Below are 20482 nucleotides of genomic sequence, written 5' to 3'. Positions count from 1 at the left end.
TAGAGGGCAAAACTTACGTACCGTACGTTATATACTTAAAGGAACGGCTAAGCTATTAGCTGTTAGTGTCAGCACTCAAGAGTTTGCCTCAAGTTAGTGGTGGCTCATTACTGTTGTTGTGGTCTTCAGTCCGAAAACTAGTTTGAAGCAGATCTCTACGCTAGTCCATCCTGTGCAAGCCTCTCCATCTCTGCATAACTACGGCAACCTACATCGATTTGAACCAGCTTACTGTATACCAAGCCTTGATTTCCTATTACAGCTTCTAGCCCCTCCTCCCCCACACTTCCTTTCGTTCCCACACTGACAATTCCTCGAGGCATAAGAATGTGTCCTATTAACTGATGCCTTGTTTTAGTCAGGTTATGCCATAAATTTATTTCTTTCCCAATGCACTTACTACCTCCTCATTTGTTATTCGAGCTAGGTATCTAATCTTCAGCATTCCTCTACAGCACCACATTTTAAGGCGTCCATTCTCTTCTTGTCTGAACTGCTTATCGTCCACGTTTTACTTTCGTGCAAAGCTAGACACCATATAAATGCCTTCAGAAAAGACTTAGTAACATTTAAATTGATACTAGATGTTAAAAAATTGATCTTCCTCAGACACGCCTTTCTTATTGTTGGCAATATGCTTTTTATACCCTCTGCACTTCGACCATCATCATTTGTTTCACAAAACTGATCTATTACTTTCAGTCTCCCATTTCCTATTATAATTCTCTCAGCAACGCCTGATACTACTCGATTACACTCCAATATCCGTGTCTTACTTTTGCTCATATTCCTCTTTATGGCATCTCTCTGAACACACTATTCATTCCGTTCAGCTGTTCCCCCAAATCCTTTGCCGTTTCTGTCAGAACTGCAATGTCATCGGCACACAATAAAGTATTTGTGGCTTCTCCATGAACTGCAATTCCTTTTTAAATACCTCCTTGGTTTCCTTTACTACTTGCCCAGTGTACAGATTGAACAACATCCGGAATAGGCTACAGCGCTGTCTCATGCCCATATCAACTTCTGCTCCTCCTTCAACTCTCATAACTGCAATTAGGTTTCTGTTAATCACATTTTGGTCCCTTTATTGTATCCCTGCTACTTTCAGCTTGTTCCTACATTTCTCCGGAAACCAAACTGACCTTCCCTGAGGTCAGATTCTTCCGTAAATAATTCGTGCCAGTATTTTTGCAAGCATCACTGATTAAACTGACGGGTCACTAGTATTCACACGTGTTAGCAGTTGCTTTCCTTGTCTCGCTAACTTGAAAAAATGACAAAAAGACCATAAAAGTCTGCTTGTCCTTGATTCCTACATGATCGGTCAAATTTTTGCTAGACTGAAAGCTCACCTATCGAAAATACTTCTGACAAGGAGACAGCACGATCGTGGGGTCGGGGATTTGTCCGCAATTATGTGTGGTGAAAGAGGACCCCTAACCCCTCACGTGGTTAAAATATTAGGACGCACTACTCGGAAAATCCCGAGAAAAATCGATCCAAAGTTTCTTAGGTACCTTATGAGCATAAAATGTTGGCCCATTGTCGTGCCGCCGTCTGGCCTACATGGTTAGCGCTCGGACCCTTACGCCAGAGGTTTCGTGTTCGATTCCTCCTTCGGCAATTTTTTTTTCCTTCTGTTGCTTGCAAAATTGCAGCGCATTGTTACAGGAGAATCGTGAAATTAATTCCCGGGAAGATTGTATAAAAATTCATTCTATAATTCACCATCAAGTATCGTCATCAATATTCCGAAACATGATTTAATATGCTTGTTTTGCCTCAAAATTGTCTGAAACTCGAAACATTTTCGTAAATGTTAATGGGGCATGTTTTTGTACAGATTTATTGCAAACGCCCTGTGACTATAAAAAATCCGCTTTTATATGTTGCGCAAGATGCCGCAAACATTATTGTTTTGTTTGTTTTTACGATAATTACCACTGCGGTTCTTGTTTATAATTGTTATACGTATAGAAACTGAATGTTTCCCAATCGACTTTGTTATTCTGATTAAAAAGGCAATGTTTCTCCTCATATATTTTACAATGAAAAATGGAAAACCCACCGCCATCAATTGTGTTGTTGGACAGAAAGAAAATAATTTTTATTCAATAATGTAACTAATTTGTTAAAGATAATGTAGGTTTGGGAAACTTGCTGAACAATTGGTGGAATAAACAAAGGAAATGGAACAGAAAAAAATGTGCCAGAGGAGGAATCGAACACGAGACCTCTGGCGTAAGAATCCGAGCCCTAAACACCGAGGCCAAACGGCAGCTCGCCAGTGAACCAACATTTTACACTCATAAGGCACCTAAGAAACTTTGGATCGATTTTTCCCGGGATTTTCCGGGTAGTGTGTCCTAATATTTTAACCACGTGAGGTGTTAGGGATCCTCTTTCACCACACAATATTGTGGACAAATCCCCGACCCCACAGTCGTGCCGTCTCCTTGTGAGGCAGCTTCAATTTCAAATTATCGAAAGTCGGTTGAAATTAAAATAAAAACCTTGTTGTCAACAAGAAAATACACAGATACCTTGTTGTCAACAAGAAAATACACAGATACCACACATTAGTGAAATGTGTTGGAAGCAACGTGATGACGCTGTCGTTCCTTCTCTGCCACCAGTCCGCGCACGCGCAGTAGAGAGAACGGCAGAGAACGGATTCCCCGCAGCCAGCACCGCTACGCCTGCTCGCTCGCACGGACGTACATCAGCGCGGTTCGCCGCCGCAGCCTGCGCTAAATTTCGGCGCCAACCAGCCGGCCGGTTTAATTTTCAATCTGGGGAAAGGGCGAGGTGAGAGGGGGGGACGGAGGGGGGGGGGCTCTGTGGCGGTTAAACCGCGTGCTAATTAGCCCCGCCCACTACAAATCTTGTTTACGGCTCGGCGCTGCCTGAATATACACGCGCCCGCTGTCACGACACCGAATTGCAATGTTCGCGCCAAAAGTTTACACCGTAGCTCATCCCCCCTCCCTAGGACTGGGGCTTTACGCTCTGTCTGAGCTTAAAGAGCCGCGTTGTGGCGCTTTCGCGCGTAAACAGGTGAGAGTAAACAACGGAAGAGCTGTGCTGTTACACGCTTTCCGGGCTAATAAATTACGTCGAGGCTCTCAGCAGTTGCGTCCGGCAGTCTAGCCTGAAACACAGTAATGTATCGTGGGAAATGAATGAAATGATCGTGTGGCGCTGTTGACAGAGATACCTCATCCGGGGAAGTTCGGTTGCCAATTGCAATTCTCATTTCGTCTGACGCCGCATTGGGTCACTTCCACGTCGGTGATGATGAAATGGTGAGGACAATAAGACACGCAACCGCTCGTCATCTTCAGACGATATTGTTTATTGTTGATATAATACCGATAGAAGACGCTTCAGACAAAAGCACATGGACATGTTCCACATGTCGTTATCTGCGACAACAGCCGCCAGTGTTTCACGGTGGGAAAAACCGATGGGGGAAACCAGCAGCGGGGACTGATACGGGTGAACGAAGAGCAAACGCTTTTCTCCGGCTCCGACCGAATACAATTTATTTTATCCGTGAAACAGCCCGATTGGGTCACACAGCCGGAGACTGTTGTTTATCTTTAACTACGGGCCCAGGTTGGTCACGCCAAAGTTTCAAGCGGCACGTATCACGCCTACTGTAACACGGGATTGCTAGTTTCCACTTAATGAGAACTGATAGCCCAGCATACTTCTAGGCTTGGATACGCTGAGCAAAAGCATTCAATCAAGCACTTCCCCTCCGAAAAATGAAGTAACAACAGACAGATACGCCTCCACCAAACGCAGTAGAGGTGGTAACAGTTGATAGTATTCATATTACGAAAGGGAAGGAACCTTCCCTTGCGGCGACCCACGAAAGGAGACGCGTACCCTTCGGACAGTTACTGGCACTATACAACTCGCCGTATAAACATACATCATGGTGGTAAGTTAAAGAATTTTTCGATCTTCTTGTCACAAACCATTACCCAGAACCGTGCAATGAAATAGTGCGTAGCTTCTATGTGCTCGACCTGGAAAATAAACCTGAAATGTTCGAAAACTAGATTTTTGGAATAAAAGAGTAATTCAAAAAGTGAGTGATTGCAGTGTTCTGTATTTATGTTGAATAAACAGTCATGGGCTCTAAAACATCCATAAAGGACCAGTCATGGGCCATCAATAGATGTCTTCGCGTATTTCGAAGAAAGCAACTTATTAATTGCGTAGTTACTTTTCATTCCCTTGTTGCGATGAGAATCTGTTTGGCCTTATGACTTGAGAAAGTTTCGTAGCTTTCCTAGACTTACACACTACTTAAACCATGCCCGAGGAAGGACTCGAACCTCCGGCGGGAGGGGCTGCGCAATCCGTGACATTGCGCCTCAAACCACGCGGACATTCCGCGCGGCGACGTATATCCAGACAATATGTCACATGTTGTATGACTGAACACAATGGCATTTTTATTGGTATAAACTATATTCGTTTTGTTATCATAAGCACGAGTGAAAAAATTATGCGCGCCATCGTTGAACAATAGTAGCTGAGAACTGTTTTGTAACATATCTCTTTCCTTCTGTTTGAACACTCAGTCTTTGAACTTCTCACAAAATATTTTAAGAAAATGATAACACAGCAAGCTTTCCACAGCCTCACCAAGGGAAATGTGAGCCTAGGAAATACAGCAGTGTGTTTCTGAAAGGTGCGCTACGATAATTCCCTCTTTGTTTCTCATTTTTTAACATTGTGCAAAGAGTGCTTTATCCTTTATCTGGAAAACACAGTACTGTTATGATCGCCAATGGAACACTTCATTTGGTCAAGCTATCAACTCTTTCGTTACAAACGTCGGTCGAGGGAAAAAGAAGAGTAGGCGAGAGCAGAGGTGAATAAAGTACACGTACACACACACACACACACACACACACACAGAGCAGAGAGAGAGAGAGAGAGAGAGATACTTAAAATAGTGATATTCCCTCTAACTGAATGTTGAGAAATCCAGCGATACTGTTATAGCACCTTTTCAAAGCAAAGTTAGATCGTAATGACTAATTTTCTTGGTGAGCAAGACATTGGCTTTACTTTTCTGCTTAGCATTGGGAGTTTTTCTGTTGATTACAATCATACCTGCACGTCAGAGAAAGCTGCAACGCGTAATGGTCCAGTACGAACTGCTGCGCTGATGTCAGACTCACCTGCAACAAAAGGAGAAATATGTAAGTTCCCGTGTGTGAACAGGGAGACATGATTAAGACGATTGTCTAACGTTACTACTAACGTATGACGAAGCGGAACATAGCCCGCATCTCGTGGTCGTGCGGTAGCGTTCTCGCTTCCCACGCCCGGGTTCCCGGGTTCGATTCCCGGCGGGGTCAGGGATTTTCTCAGCCTCGTGATGGCTGGGTGTTGTGTGCTGTCCTTAGGTTAGTTAGGTTTAAGTAGTTCTAAGTTCTAGGGGACTGATGACCATAGATGTTAAGTCCCATAGTGCTCAGAGCCATTTGAACCATTTTTTTTTTTTTGAAGCGGAACATATGTAAACACAATAAATTTACAAAAAAATGGGTCAAATGGCACTATGGGACTTAACATCTGAGGTCATCAGTCCCCTAGAACTTAGAACTACTTAAACCTAACTAACGTAAGGACATCACACAGATCCATGCCAGAGGCAGACTGAAGCGCGTAGAACCACTCGGCCACAACGGCCGGCCAATAAATTTACAGGTAAACCTTTAAATTTGACTATGGGACCGCAGCACCTGGCGTCACTTCATGCCAAGTTTTTCAAACCATCTTTAGATGGGGCATTTTCCAAAATCCGCCCCGTTCCTCCGCACCACAGTTCTCGCAGCACTTCCACAGCAATTAAACTTCTTCAAGAAATTCGATTTTCCACGTCGGCTAAATTGTTTGGTGGAGGAGGAACATACAAACAGTCTCTAATAAAGACCCCGACAAAGAAATCCAGTGATGTCAAGTCTGTGGAGCGAGATGGCCATGCAGATGGCCCTTCACGGCTAGTCCACCGATCTGGGAGCGATTATCCAGGAAACCTCGAACGTCCACGAGGAAATGATGTGGCGCACCGTCTTGCTGGTAGTAAACCATCCCATCTCGGTCATCTTCATCGATCTGTGGAATTAAAAAAGTTCTCAAGCATATCCAGATACACAATACCATCATCACCTTGTGGGCTAACTGGTGATTTATCATGTCGCAGTGAAAGACCCGTCTCAACACAGTTGTTGTGCGAATGGTTAATTGTGGGGCTATTTGGAGGTTATTCAGCGTATTCGGTGTGAAATACCCGGCCAGCTGTTGCTGCAGAGTTCGTTTCATGACACCAAAACACACGGCGAGGACGCGCCGCACCATTGAAAGTAGCCATTTTAACTGTGCACTATTGTGGGGAATGGGGTACTGATGCACTACGTTAATCAAATGTGAGTCTGTTGTTGCAAAATGACACATACACTCCTGGAAATTGAAATAAGAACATCGTGAATTCATTGTCCCAGGAAGGGGAAACTTTATTGACACATTCCTGGGGTCAGATACATCACATGATCACACTGACAGAACCACAGGCACATAGACACAGGCAACAGAGCATGCACAACGTCGGCACTAGTACAGCGTATATCCACCTTTCACAGCAATGCAGGCTGCTATTCTCCCATGGAGACGATCGTAGAGATGCTGGATGTAGTCCTGTGGAACGGCTTGCCATGCCATTTCCACCTGGCGCCTCAGTTGGACCAGCGTTCGTGCTGGACGTGCAGACCGCGTGAGACGACGCTTCATCCATTCCCAAACATGCTCAATGGGGGACAGATCCGGAGATCTTGCTGGCCAGGGTAGTTGACTTACACCTTCTAGAGCACGTTGGGTGGCACGGGATACATGCGGACATGCATTGTCCTGTTGGAACAGCAAGTTCCCTTGCCGGTCTAGGAATGGTAGAACGATGGGTTCGATGACGGTTTGGATGTACCGTGCACTATTCAGTGTCCCCTCGACGATCACCAGTGGTGTACGGCCAGTGTAGGAGATCGCTCCCTACACCATGATGCCAGGTGTTGGCCCTGTGTGCCTCGGTCGTATGCAGTCCTGATTGTGGCGCTCACCTGCACGGCGCCAAACACGCATACGACCATCATTGGCACCAAGGCAGAAGCGACTCTCATCGCTGAAGACGACACGTCTCCATTCGTCCCTCCATTCACGCCTGTCGCGACACCACTGGAGGCGGGCTGCACGATGTTGGGGCGTGAGCGGAAGACGGCCTAACGGTATGCGGGACCGCAGCCCAGCTTCATGGAGACGGTTGCGAATGGTCCTCGCCGATACCCCAGGAGCAACAGTGTCCCTAATTTGCTGGGAAGTGGCGGTGCGGTCCCCTACGGCACTGCGTAGGATCCTACGGTCTTGGCGTGCATCCGTGCGTCGCTGCGGTCCGGTCCCTGGTCGACGGGCACGTGCACCTTCCGCCGACCACTGGCGACAACATCGATGTACTGTGGAGACCTCACGCCCCACGTGTTGAGCAATTCGGCGGTACGTCCACCCGGCCTCCCGCATGCCCACTATACGCCCTCGCTCAAAGTCCGTCAACTGCACATACGGTTCACGTCCACGCTGTCGCGGCATGCTACCAGTGTTAAAGACTGCGATGGAGCTCCGTATGCCACGGCAAACTGGCTGACACTGACGGCGGCGGTGCACAAATGCTGCGCAGCTAGCGCCATTCGACGGCCAACACCGCGGTTCCTGGTGTGTCCGCTGTGCCGTGCGTGTGATCATTGCTTGTACAGCCCTCTCGCAGTGTCCGGAGCAAGTATGGTGGGTCTGACATACCGGTGTCAATGTGTTCTTTTTTCCATTTCCAGGAGTGTATATTAATTTTATAAGTTACCCCAGTAAATTTAGCGTATATTATTCCGAATTATAAAGTCCTTTTTGACTCGCTCTGTATACTTGCAGGGGACTTCGAACGACTTGTTGATTCGATGCCACGTCGCGTTTCGGCACGACGCAGGGCATAAGGTGGTCCGACACGATATTTAGAGGTATGAGTTTTCTCACTTCTGTGTATTTTCACGTATTTCATGACAACAGCAAAAACTGTAGATGGATTGAATAACTCTTCGTTACATCTACATCCACAGGGTGTTACAAAAAGGTACGGCCAAACTTTCAGGAAACATTCCTCACACACAAAGAAAGAAAATATGTTATGTGGACATGTGTCCGGAAACGCTTACTTTCCATGTTAAAGCTCATTTTATTACTTCTCTTCAAATCACATTAATCATGGAATGGAAACACACAGCAACAGAACGTACCAGCGTGACTTCAAACGCTATGTTACAGGAAATGTTCAAAATGTCCTCCGTTAGCGAGGATACATGCATCCACCCTCCGTCGCATGGAATCCCTGATACGCTGATGCAGCCCTGGAGAATGGCGTATTGTATCACAGCCGTCCACAATACGAGCACGAAGAGTCTCTAAATTTGGTACCGGGGTTGCGTAGACAAGAGCTTTCAAATGCCCCCATAAATGAAAGTCAAGAGGGTTGAGGTCAGGAGAGCGTGGAGGCCATGGAATTGGTCCGCCTCGACCAATCCATCGGTCACCGAATCTGTTGAGAAGCGTACGAACACTTCGACTGAGATCTGCAGGAGCTCCATCGTGCATGAACCACATGTTGTGTCGTACTTGTAAAGGCACATGTTCTAGCAGCACAGGTAGAGTATCCCGTATGAAATCATGATAACGTGCTCCATTGAGCGTAGGTGGAAGAAAATGGGGCCCAATCAAGACATCACCAACAATGCCTGCCCAAACGTTCACATAAAATCTGTGTTGATGACGTGATTGCACAATTGTGTGCGGACTCTCGTCAGCCCATACATGTTGATTGTGAAAATTTACAATTTGATCATCAGAATCGAGGAAGTACAGTACATACTGACGAAACTAAAATGAGCTCTAACATGGAAATTAAGCGTTTCCGGACACATGTCCACATAACATCTTTTCTTTATTTGTGAGTGAGGAATGATTCCTGAAAGTTAGGCCGTACCTTTTTGTAACACCCTGTACATGGTTACTCTCCCATTCACACTGAAGTGCCTGGCAGAGGGTTAATAGGACCATTTTCATACTACTTCTCTACCATTCCACTCTCGAACGGCGCGTGGGAAAAAAGAACACCTAAATCTTTCCGTTCGAGCTCTAATTTCTCTTATTTTATTATGATGATCATTTCTCCCTACGTAGGTGGGTGTCAACAAAATATTTCCGCATTCGGAAGAGAAAGCTGGTGTAGCCGAGCGGTTCTAGGCGCTTTCGTCTAGAACCGTGCGACCGCTACGGTCGCAGGTTCGAATCCTGCCGCGGGCATGGATGTGTGTGATGTCCTTAGGTTAGTTAGGTTTAAGTAGTTCTAAGTTCCAGGGGACTGATGACCTCAGAAGTTACGTCCCATAGTGCTCAGAGCCACTTCAATCATTTCGGAAGAGAAAGTTGGTGATTGAAATTACGTAAATAGATCTCACCGAAAAGAAAACCGCCTTAGTTTCAGTGACTGCCACCCCAACTCGCATATCATATCAGTGACACTCTCATCCCTATTGCGCGATAAGACGAAACGAGCTGCCCTTCTTTGCACTTTTTCGATGTCCATCCGTCAATTCTACCTGGTGAGGACCCCACACCGCGCAGCAATATTCCAGCAGAGGACGGGCAAGTGTAATGTAGGCTGTCTCTTTACTGGGTTTGTCGCATCTTCTAAGTATTCTGCCAACAAAGCGCAGTGTTTGTTCAGCTTTCCCCACAATATTATCTATGTGGTCTTTCCAATTTAAGTTGCCCGTAATTGTAATTCCTAGATATTTAGTCGAATTGACAGCCCTTATATTTGTGCGATTTATCGTATACCCAAAATTTATCGGATTTCTTTTAGTACCCACGTGGATGTCCTCGCACTTTTCTTTATTTAGTGCCAATTGCCACTTTTCGCACAGTACAGAAATTCTCTCTAGATCATATTGTAATTGGAATTGATCGTCTGATGATTTCACTAGACGGTAAATTGCAAACAATCTAAGGGGGCTGCTCAGATTATCACCTAGGTCATTTATATAAGTCAGAAACAGCAGAGGGCCTATTACGAAACCTTGCGGAACGCCAGATATCACTTCTGTTCCACTCGATGATTTACCGTCTATCACTACGAACTGTGACCTCTCTGAGAGGAAATCACGAATCCAGTCACACAACTGAGACGATACTGCATATTCACGCAATTTGATTAATAGTAGCTTGTGAGGAACGGCACCAAAAGCCTTGTGGAAATCTAGGAATATACAATCGGTCTGAGATACATTGTCAACAGAACTCATTACTTCACGGGAATAAAGAGCTAGCTGTGTTGCACAAGAACGACATTTTCTGAATCCGTGTTGGTTATGTATCAATAACTCATTTTCTTCAAGGTGATTCATGATGTTCGAGTACAGTTCTTCTTCTTTCGCTCCCGCCTTTATCCCACATTGTGCGCAGGGTCGGCAGGGTAAGTACGGCTTTCGCATGGTTAATTGTAAGGGGTGGCCGGGTGCCCTTCCTGCCGCCACCCCACACCCCCTGGGACGGAATTAGTGCACCCCAGCTGTCTGCGCAGAGTGTAAATAGTGAAATAGTGAGAATGTGTTTCAAACGTCTGCGAGTCGTGTAACTGAGACGGGACGTGGGGACCAGCCCGGTATTCACCTAGTAGGACGTGGAAAACCGCCTGAAAACCACATCCAGGCTGGCCGGCACACCGGCCGTCGTCATTAATCCGCGGAGCGGATTCGATGCGGGGCCGGCGCGCCTACCCGAGTCCAGGAAGCAGCGCGTTAGCGCTCTCGGCTTTCCTGGCGGGTGATGTTCGAGTACAGTATATGCTCCAATATCCTACTGCCAATTGAGGTCAGTGATATGGGTCTGTAATTCAATGGGTTACTCCTATTTCCTTTCTTGAATATTGGTGTGACCTGTGCTACTTTCCAGTCTTTAGGAACAGACGTTTGTCAAATGAGCGGTTGTGTATGATTGCTAAGAAAGGCGCTATTGTGTCTGCATACTCTGAAAGGAACCTGATTGGTATACCATCTGGAGCGGAAGACTTGCCTTTCTTAAGTGAGTTGAGTTGTTTCCCAACACCTAAGATATATTCGTTGGATGAGACTGGAGTGAAGGGATCTTTGAGAAATGCGCTGTGTTTTACGACCGGCCGCGGCGCGCCACCCTGGAGAGACGCAGAGGCCGGCTGGCCGCTGTTTTGACAAGGGGCGACCTGGCGAGGGATTGGTTACGGCGGTCCGTGCCGCGACGGCCGGCGGCCTGCTTCCGCGCCAGTGTAGTCACAGGGAGGCCTCGTAAAGTCTACTAAACACGTCGTCGAGGAAGTCTTTCAGTCTTACCGACAGCGGAAAGACCTATACGGTGACGCATGAGCAGTGCTGGACATCCGCTTGTGTGACTCTAAGAAATGCGAGCGTTAACAATGGAAGCGTTAGCCAAATTTGATGTGCCGCAAATAACGTTCAAATTGATTCAAGGCTGCGGATGAAGGCTGCTCACACAAGACCTCGATTATTACACTACTGGCCATTAAAATTGCTACACCAAGAAGAAATGCAGATGATAAACGGGTATTCATTGGACAAATGTATTATACTAGAACTGAGATGTAAGAGCATTTTCACACAATTTAGGTGCATACATCCTGAGAAATCAGTAACCAGAACAACCACCTCTGGCCGTAATAACGGCCTTGATACGCCTGGGCACTGAGTCAAACAGAGCTTGGATGGCGTGAACAGGTACAGCTGAACAAGCAGCTTCAACACGATACCACAGTTAATCAAGAGTAGTGACTGGCGTTTTATGACGAGCCAGTTGCTCGGCCATCATTGACTAGACGTTTTCAGTTGGTGAGAGATCTGGAGAATGTGCTGGCCAGGGCACCAGTCGAACATTTTTTGTATCCAGAAAGGCCCGTACAGGACCTGAAACATGCGGTCGTTCATAATCCTGCTGAAATGTAGGGTTTCGCAGGGATCGAATGAAGAGTACAGCCACGGGTCGTAACACATCTGAAATGTAACGTCCACTGTTCAAAGTGCCGTCAATGCGAACAAGAGGTGACCGAGACGTGTGACCAATGGCACCCCATACCATAACGCCGGGTGATACGTCAGTATGGCGATGACGAAAACTCGCTTCCAATGTGCGTTCACCGCGATGTCGCCAAACACGGATACGACCATCACGATGCTGTAAACAGAACTTGGATTCATCCGAAAAAATGACGTTTTGCCATTCATGCACCCAGGTTCGTCGTTGAGTACACAATCACAGGCGCTCCTGTCTGTGGTGCAGCGTCAAGGGTAACCGCAGCCATGGTCTCCGAGCTGATAGTCCATGCTTCTGCAAACGTCGTCGAACTGTTCGTGCAGATGGTTGTCGTCTTGCAAACGTTCCCATCTGTTGACTCAGGGATCGAGAGGTTGCTGCACGATCCGTTACAGCCATGCGGATAAGATGCCTGTCATCTCGACTGATAGTGATACGAGGCCGTTGGGATCCAGCACGGCGATCCGTATTACCTCCCTGAAGCCGCCATTTCCACGTTCTGCTAACAGTCATTGGATCTCGACCAACGCGAGCACCAATGTCGCGATACGATAAACCGCAATCGTGATAGGCTACAATCAGACCTTTATCAAAGTCGGAAACGTGATGGTACGCATTTCTCCTCCTTAAACGAGGCATCACAACAACGTTTCACCAGGCAACGCCGGTCGACTGCTATTTGTGTATGAGAAATCGGTTGGAAACTTTCCTCATGTCAGCACGTTGTAGGTGTCGCCACCGGCGCCAACCTTGCGTGAACGCTCTGAAAAGCTAATCATTTGCATATCACAGCATCTTCTTCCTGTTGGTTATATTTCGCGTCTGTAGCACGTCATCTTCGTGGTGTAGCAATTTTAATGGCTAGTAGTGTAGATAGGAAAAAGGTACGCGAATTATCTTAATGTACTATCGTCGGCAGGAAAAATTTTGATGGCTTGCTTAGGTCGCTTTTCGAACAGAAGTAAGTAAAGGTCGAAAGTTTGAACACCACTGTGATTTGGATTTGCTAGCCACGGTTCTGTTGGAAGCACTTGCTTTCCTCCTAATTTTGAGATGACTCACCTACCCAATTATAGGAGGATGCGGAAGCGGGGGGGGGGGGGGGGGGGTACAATTTTTTGACGGTAACTTCCAACCACTATACACCTCGCCATTTTTTATATTAACAACCATTCCTGGAGGGACAAGTGACACATAAAAATCCTAGAATCCAAGGACAAGCCGGGGATCGATCCCGAGGCAGACCTTCGGACCCGTAACCTCACACCTGTGCACTGAGACCACCCATACCGAACAACACACTATGTAACAAGACGGCTTAGAAACAAAACCGGACAAATTTTTGGAACGCAAGCTACGACCAGCTTAGAGACAGGGGTGATAACACTTTCTGCAGGACCTGACCATCATTTTGCAGGACAATGCTCAAGCAGGTACAGTGCAAGCTGTAACTTATTTGTTTGACTGATGGGGCTGCTAAGTGCTATACCACCTACTGCACTCCCCTGACTTAAGCCCTCGTGAGTTCAACTCGATTTCTAAACTGAATGAAACATTCACGGCATTCGCTTCAGAACTGCAACAAATTCGTCGGGCAATAGACCGCGCCGCTCGAACTTTCAACACAACTGGCTTTGCTAAGAGTATCCTATGACTTCCTCATCGCTGGCAACGGGTTATACACAATGCTGGTGACTACTTTGAAGGTCAGTAAAACTTTGAAACACGTATCTATTTTGTACGAGCTGTGCATAAATAGTTGCCACTGTTAAAGATCCAATCCCCGTACATTCAGCAAGCAATAAAGGAACCCAAAGAAAAATTTGGGGTAGGAATCGAAGTCCAGCAACAAGAGATAAAAACTGTGAGGTTTACCGATGACACTGCAATTCTTTCAGAGACATCAAAGGACTTGGAAGAGCAGTTGCACGGAATGGACAGTGTGTTGAAAGGAGGGTTTGAGATGAACATCAACAAAAGCAGAAAAAGGGTAATAAAAAGTAGTCGAATTTAATCAGGTGATGCTGAGGGAATTAGGTTAGGTAACGAGACGCTTAAAGTAGCAGATGAGTTGCTGTATTTGGGCAGCGAAATAAGAGATGACGGACGAAGTAGAGAGGATATAAGAGAAATCTGTTAACATCGAATATAGATTTGTCTCGAGTGTAGCCATGTATGGAAGTGAAACATGGACGATAAACAGCTTAGATAAAAAGAGAGTAGAACCTTTCGAAATGCGGTGGCCAAGATAGGTCCACTTTTGATAAGGCAGTCCTATACCACTATGTTCGCAATAAAATTATTTGCATTTTATTTATGGTTGTATAAAGAAAGTCGATGAGGCTAAGTTAATCCTACACGCGTCCCTGTTTGCATCTGGCAACCTTTCATTATTGCCTGGAATAAGGTAGCAACCTTACTTTCGCATTTTAATTACAATTTTTACTCTTGACAGACGACAAATTTTTTAGGAAAGTACATGAGCATAAATATCAAAAAGCCTTAATTAAAAATAGCTGTGTAGCGATTCGGGGCGACAACATTACTAAGTTTTGTTTATTTATACACTGTAATGTATAAAATACACACTTTATTGGATCGTTTTAAGTAAGGAAAAAAATATGTGTGAAATCTTATGGGACTGAACTGCTAAGGTCATCAGTCCCTAAACTTACACACTACTTAACCTAAATTATCCTAAGGACAAACACACACACACTCATGCGCGAGGGAGGACTCGAACCTCCGCCGGTACCAGCCGTACAGCCCGTGACTGCAGCGCTTCAGACCGCTCGGCTAATCCCGCGCGGCGTTTTAAATAAGGATCTTTGACTACTAATTTCATGTACGCTCTTAGTTCTTCCGTCATTCTTCAGAAGAATACTGAACATTAGATGGGTCGAGCACGTAACTAATGAGGAAGTGCTGAATAGAATGGGGGAGACAAGAAATTTGTGGTACAACTTGACCAAAAGAAGGGATTGGCTGATAGAACACATTCTAACACACCAAGAGATCAACAATTTTGTGCTGGAGGGAAGTGCGGCAGGTAAAAATCGTAGAGGGTTACCAAGGAATGAATATAGTGAACAGATTCAGAAAGATGTAGGTTGCAGTAGTTATTCGGAGATGAAGAGGCTTGCACAGGTTAGAGTAGCATGGAGAGCTGCATCAGAGCTCTCTTTAGACTGAACACCACAACGACAACAACACAAAACTAGGAACATTCTTCAGCCCAGTGTTCATGACAGTCCTCTATAATTCAGAAAATAATTAGATCCTGCAATACGTTCGTGAATGTCACAGAGAACAAGCTATGAATTAATGGAAATTACTCTCAGCTACACATTCCGCAGTAATTCGTCTCGTTTATTAAGACAAGTATGTACACAAATGACAGCGTGGTTTAGTTCCCAGAAACACAAATGCGCGCCCTGCATCCAGATTATTTATTCGGTGACGTTTCTGCAATGGTCCGTCGTCCGCGCTGCGTCACTGGATCGGACAACCCGGCTGCCATGGCAACGGTGATTGGACTGGAGAGGGGGGCGACGCGCAATATTGTCGTTGCCCAGGCAACGGCGCCGCCCAGAGGGGGATTAATCAGCCCCGGTACATGCGGTGCTGCTCTCCGCATTCCGCGTCCAGCGTCAGGGAACCTCACAAAGCGCTGGTGCCGTATGAACGCTACCATCTCTCTTACCTACGCACACGGCTGTCATCATAATTACGGTAACTTGACAATAGCCTTCGCCCCACTTGTGTCTGACATTTACTGCATACAGCACTATGTTTCGACGTGGAGATGATTCCATACACGAGTGGCAAGAATTTGTGAACAATAAGACGAGCATCATCATTTGTTACCACTATTAATATATACGTCTACAGCTACGTGAAAGCTCCACAAGCCACCGTTCATTACATGCCAGAGGGTATATCGTACTGCTACTATCGACTTTGTCCTATTAATCCCTGAACTGAGCTAGGGATGGCTCCCTGCTTCGATGGGAGGATCCTCCAGTGTGTGATGCTTGAAGCGTGCGTATCACAGTACTCTACATTTTAAATGAATGTGTTCCGTATTCAGACAAGAGGCACATTCTGAGAACGACGAGACGGTAGACTGTACATTTTTGATGACATGGCAAGACTGAGTAGGTGAATCTGAGTGAAATGGAATGATCGCGTGGCATTGACGGCCTGGTGTCCGCACCAAGCGAAGTTCGGCCGCCGAGTTGGAAGTACTTTCAGCTGACTCCAAATTCGGCGATATGCTTGTCGATGATGGTAAAACGATGGTGAGGACCACACAACACCCAGTCTATGAGCGGAGAAAATCTCCGATCCGGTCGGGAATCGAACCCGGGCCCACTGCAGGTAGTCAGACGCGCTGGCCGCTTTTTTTTTTTTTTTTTTTTTTAATCTCATTTTGTTCGCGTTTCTTCGGTGCATCTGCTCGGGGTGGACGTCGTAAGACATCCGTTTAAGTTCGTTGTTGATCGATTAGCTCAGTTTTTTTTTTTTTTATTATTATTACAGAGGGCAGCTAACCCTCTGACCGAACACGCTGAGCTACCGTGCCGGCGGCCACTCGGCTAAGGGGGGGAGGGGGGTGGCGCAGTCCGGAACCGCGCGACTGCTGCGGTCGCAGGTTCGAATCCTGCCTCGGGCATGGATGTGTGTGATGTCCTTAGGTTAGTTAGGTTTAAGTAGTTCTAAGTTCTAGGGGACTGATGACCACAGCTGTTAAGTCCCATAGTGCTCAGAGCCATTTCAACCATTTTGGGGGGGGGGGGGGGGAGGGAACAATGGGAATGAAAATAGGGTACAGTGATTATGATTTTAAGTGAAATTAAATTTTAAGCACTTCAACGTTTAAGTGTTTCAAGCACACAGATTTATGTCCTCGCTGTTGAACTTTCTACAAACACAAAATTTACCCAAGAGAGAGATTTGGGAAGCATCAAAAACAAAATTTGGTTTTGCTGTATGACGATAATTGCTGATGCCGTAAAACCACTGCCGCCTTGATATTGTTCATGTAACTGACATGTAGTGTGATTTTATATTTCTTCATGTGTGACGCGTGATTTGTATTGGCCAATGTTTCGTACCAGACGATGATCTCAGACCGAAACTGGAAGTAAATAAATTGTTCTGTTGCAACCTTGTGACATGAGTTTCCCGAAACACATACCCGCTGCTGATAAGAGCCTGGCCGGCCGCAGCGGCCGAGCGGTTTTAGGGGCTTCAGTCTGGAACCGTGCGACCGCTACGGTCGCAGGTTCGAATCCTAGCTCGGGCATGGATGTGTGGGATGTCCTTAGGTTAGTTAGGTTTAAGTAGTTCTAAGTTCTAGGGGACTGATGACCTCAGATGTTAAGTCCCATAGTGCTCAGAGCCATTTGAATCATTTGATAAGAGCCTAAAGAAAATGTGTAAAAAGAAGTATTTCAGTGAGTTAAACTACGTGCCTGCCTGACAAGTTTAAAACTTTAACCCAGTCACAAAATTTTTAGTTCTTTCAAAAAAATTAACGTAGCTCTGACCCCAATTAAAATTGAGAACAGGTTGTTGATGTGATTAGACGCACAATAGACATTTATACCATGCGTGAACTTTGGATTTTTACGTGATTTCTGCAGGAGCCAGCGACTTTAAAGCGATTTTCTATTGCTGCGAACACGATGTGTGCAGAAAGTAGCGTAGGAACTTTGGACCTCAAGCGCCAGGTGCCAATTAATTTAAAACAGATTATAAGACCCCTTGTACGCTTCGACAAATCTTTAATTAAAAACTATTATGTTGTAATTTTAATAAAAGATATCACGAAAGGAACCCAGTATATTGTCGAAAGTGGTATAAAACGTCTTTGTAAAATATCTTTGACACTAATAATGTATAGCGTAATACCTGATGACGTTAAAGAATTTTGCTTTGAAAAAGACTCCGTGTGTCTTTTCAAATATTAGCCTCCTCTATGTTACCCCACATTACATGTCACTATTCCCATTTGTACTGAGCATGCAGAACACGCGGGGTTGCTTTCACTGCTCTGATGAAGTTCGCCGGCCAGTAGCCTTTTACAGATGTCCCCTGTGCAGAAAACAGGACGTGGGTCGTAGACCGGTTGTCTTGAGGCTGAAATGAACTGTCAGCGAGGAACTGCTACTCCTTAAATGACATTCTTTCACTTTTGTGGGACGCCGCTCGTATTTATTGTAACAGAATACGAGAATCTGCGAATTACAATCTTTATCCACCACCTGTTTAACAATTCATAAATCATTAAAATTTCACAAGTTCTCTTCCCAAAAACCGATAACTGATCAGACATTTACTTAATATTTTGACTGTTCTAGACTTAACATTTCTTTATAGACTTAAATAAAACCGACCAGCCCAGACAACGCTTGTGTGCGTCATGACTGCTCGTACGGGAGTGATAAGGCAGCGCACAAACTTTGTTTGGGAGCGCAGTTTAGGAGGGTCCGGAACATACCCAAAGCGCTTCGTCTATCTTTTCGTTTAACTTTTGTTCTTAGTTTTGCCTATTGTTACGACTTTTGAAATAAGCGGGCGATAGCTTGCTATTTAGAGATACGTATACATTAATGGAAATCAGCAGAAAGGCATGGATATTTGCAGGAAAATTAACATTGTCGGTAGGAATGGCTGCGTACAATGTATATGCAACAGGATGAAACCCGGTATATCGACAGATGCAGTGAAATGGAGTCGCATTTGATGATGTCAGTAATGCAATGCATAACAAGACATGAGCGATTCAGTTGGTAGAGGGAGAAACTCGGTATAAAGGCAGTAGGCTCTGTGCAGTGTTTCTGCGTGCGTACGTGTATTTCCTGAAAATACAGGGTGGTGCACGAAATGTGTTACCATTTTGTTTTTGAATATAAACTTTATTGTCAATACAATCTGAAAGGAACATATACAACAATGAAGAGCCGTCCATGGAGATTTCTTCTAACTCAGCACATGCTCAATAAGTCCACCATTTCGTTTCCTAACTTCCTTCAAACGAACAATGAAGTTAGTGATTACCCTACCCTCTATATACTCCTTCCACCTTTCTGCTTTCCCTTCTTTGCTTAGAGATGGGTTTCCATCTGAGCTCTTGATATTCATGCAAGTGGTTCTTTTTTCTCCAAAGGTCTCTTTAATTTTCCTGTAGGCAGTATCTATCTTACCCCTAGTGAGATAAGCCTCTACATCATTACATTTGTCCTCTAGCCATCCCTGCTTAGCCATTTCGCACTTCCTGTCGGTCTCACTTTTGAGACGTTTGTATTTATAATACTAAGGATGGAAAATTAGCGCCTCCGTACACGGCAGCCAATCACAGTGATAGACTATACTTCGGGCGGCCTTTTCTAGGAATTCCCGGCGTGGTCAGGGATTTTCACCTGCCTCGAGATGATTGAGTGCTTCTGTTGTCCTCATAATTTCATCATCATTCGTGGAAATGGCGAGATTGGACTGAGCAAAGGTTGGGAATTTGTATCGGCGCTGATAACGGGGCAGTTTAGCGCCCCCACAAACCAAAACAACATCGTCGTCATCATCATCATCATCATCATCATCATCATCATCATCATCATCATGTTTTCTACGAAAGGGGTAGCGGTCGTATCATCTGCCGCTGGTACCTCACACTACTTATAACGTTGTCTGATTATTGCTATAATCTCAGCTACTTGCAGCTACTGAAGGCAGGAATGGTTCAAATGACTCTGAGCACTATGGGACTTAACTGCTGCTGATTATTGCTGCAATCTCAGCTGCTTGGAGCTACTGAAGCCAGGAATGGTTCAAATGGCTCTGAGCACCATGGGACTTTACTGCTGAGGTCATCAGTTCCCTAGAACTTAGAACTAATTAAGCCTAACTAATCTAAGGACATCACACACATCTATGCCCGAGGCAGGATTCGAACCTGCGACCGTAGCGGTCGCGCGGTTCCAGACTGCAGCGCCTAGAACCGCTCGGCCACTCCGGCCGGCTACAGCCAGGAATATTTCAACCTCGGCCCAAGAAGAATTTGAACGCCGACGTGGTACACAGTTTCAAAGCGACAGGGATAGTGAGTGCTACTGGGTACACGAGCGGCAGCCTTACCCGGGAGATGTAGGCGCAGCCCACCCCCTGGGGGTTTGTGGCGTTAGCATGGAGCCGGCGTCGTCCGGTGCCGGTCCCCGAGCTAATGAGGCGGTCCACGCGCTCGCCGCCTAATACGACATTTTATGGTTTACGTGAAGCG

General features: G+C 45.7%; 1 protein-coding gene across 1 annotated transcript in view; it reads right to left on the bottom strand.

Moving 5' to 3' along the window:
- Nucleotides 1-5098: 5098 nt before the first annotated feature.
- The window catches only part of LOC124616542 (neural-cadherin-like), a 323640-nt gene continuing 308256 nt past the window's right edge, over nucleotides 5099-20482 (bottom strand). The window contains exon 3 of the mRNA XM_047144860.1: nucleotides 5099-5207. Coding sequence (XP_047000816.1) covers nucleotides 5134-5207 — 74 coding nt within the window. The 3' untranslated portion in view covers nucleotides 5099-5133. The remainder of the gene's footprint in view (nucleotides 5208-20482) is intronic.

The sequence above is a fragment of the Schistocerca americana genome, chromosome 5 (genome assembly GCF_021461395.2).
Source record: "Schistocerca americana isolate TAMUIC-IGC-003095 chromosome 5, iqSchAmer2.1, whole genome shotgun sequence".
NCBI lineage: Eukaryota > Metazoa > Arthropoda > Insecta > Orthoptera > Acrididae > Schistocerca > Schistocerca americana.
Note: the sequence above shows the minus strand (reverse complement) of the source record. Positions and strands in the feature narration are given on the sequence as shown.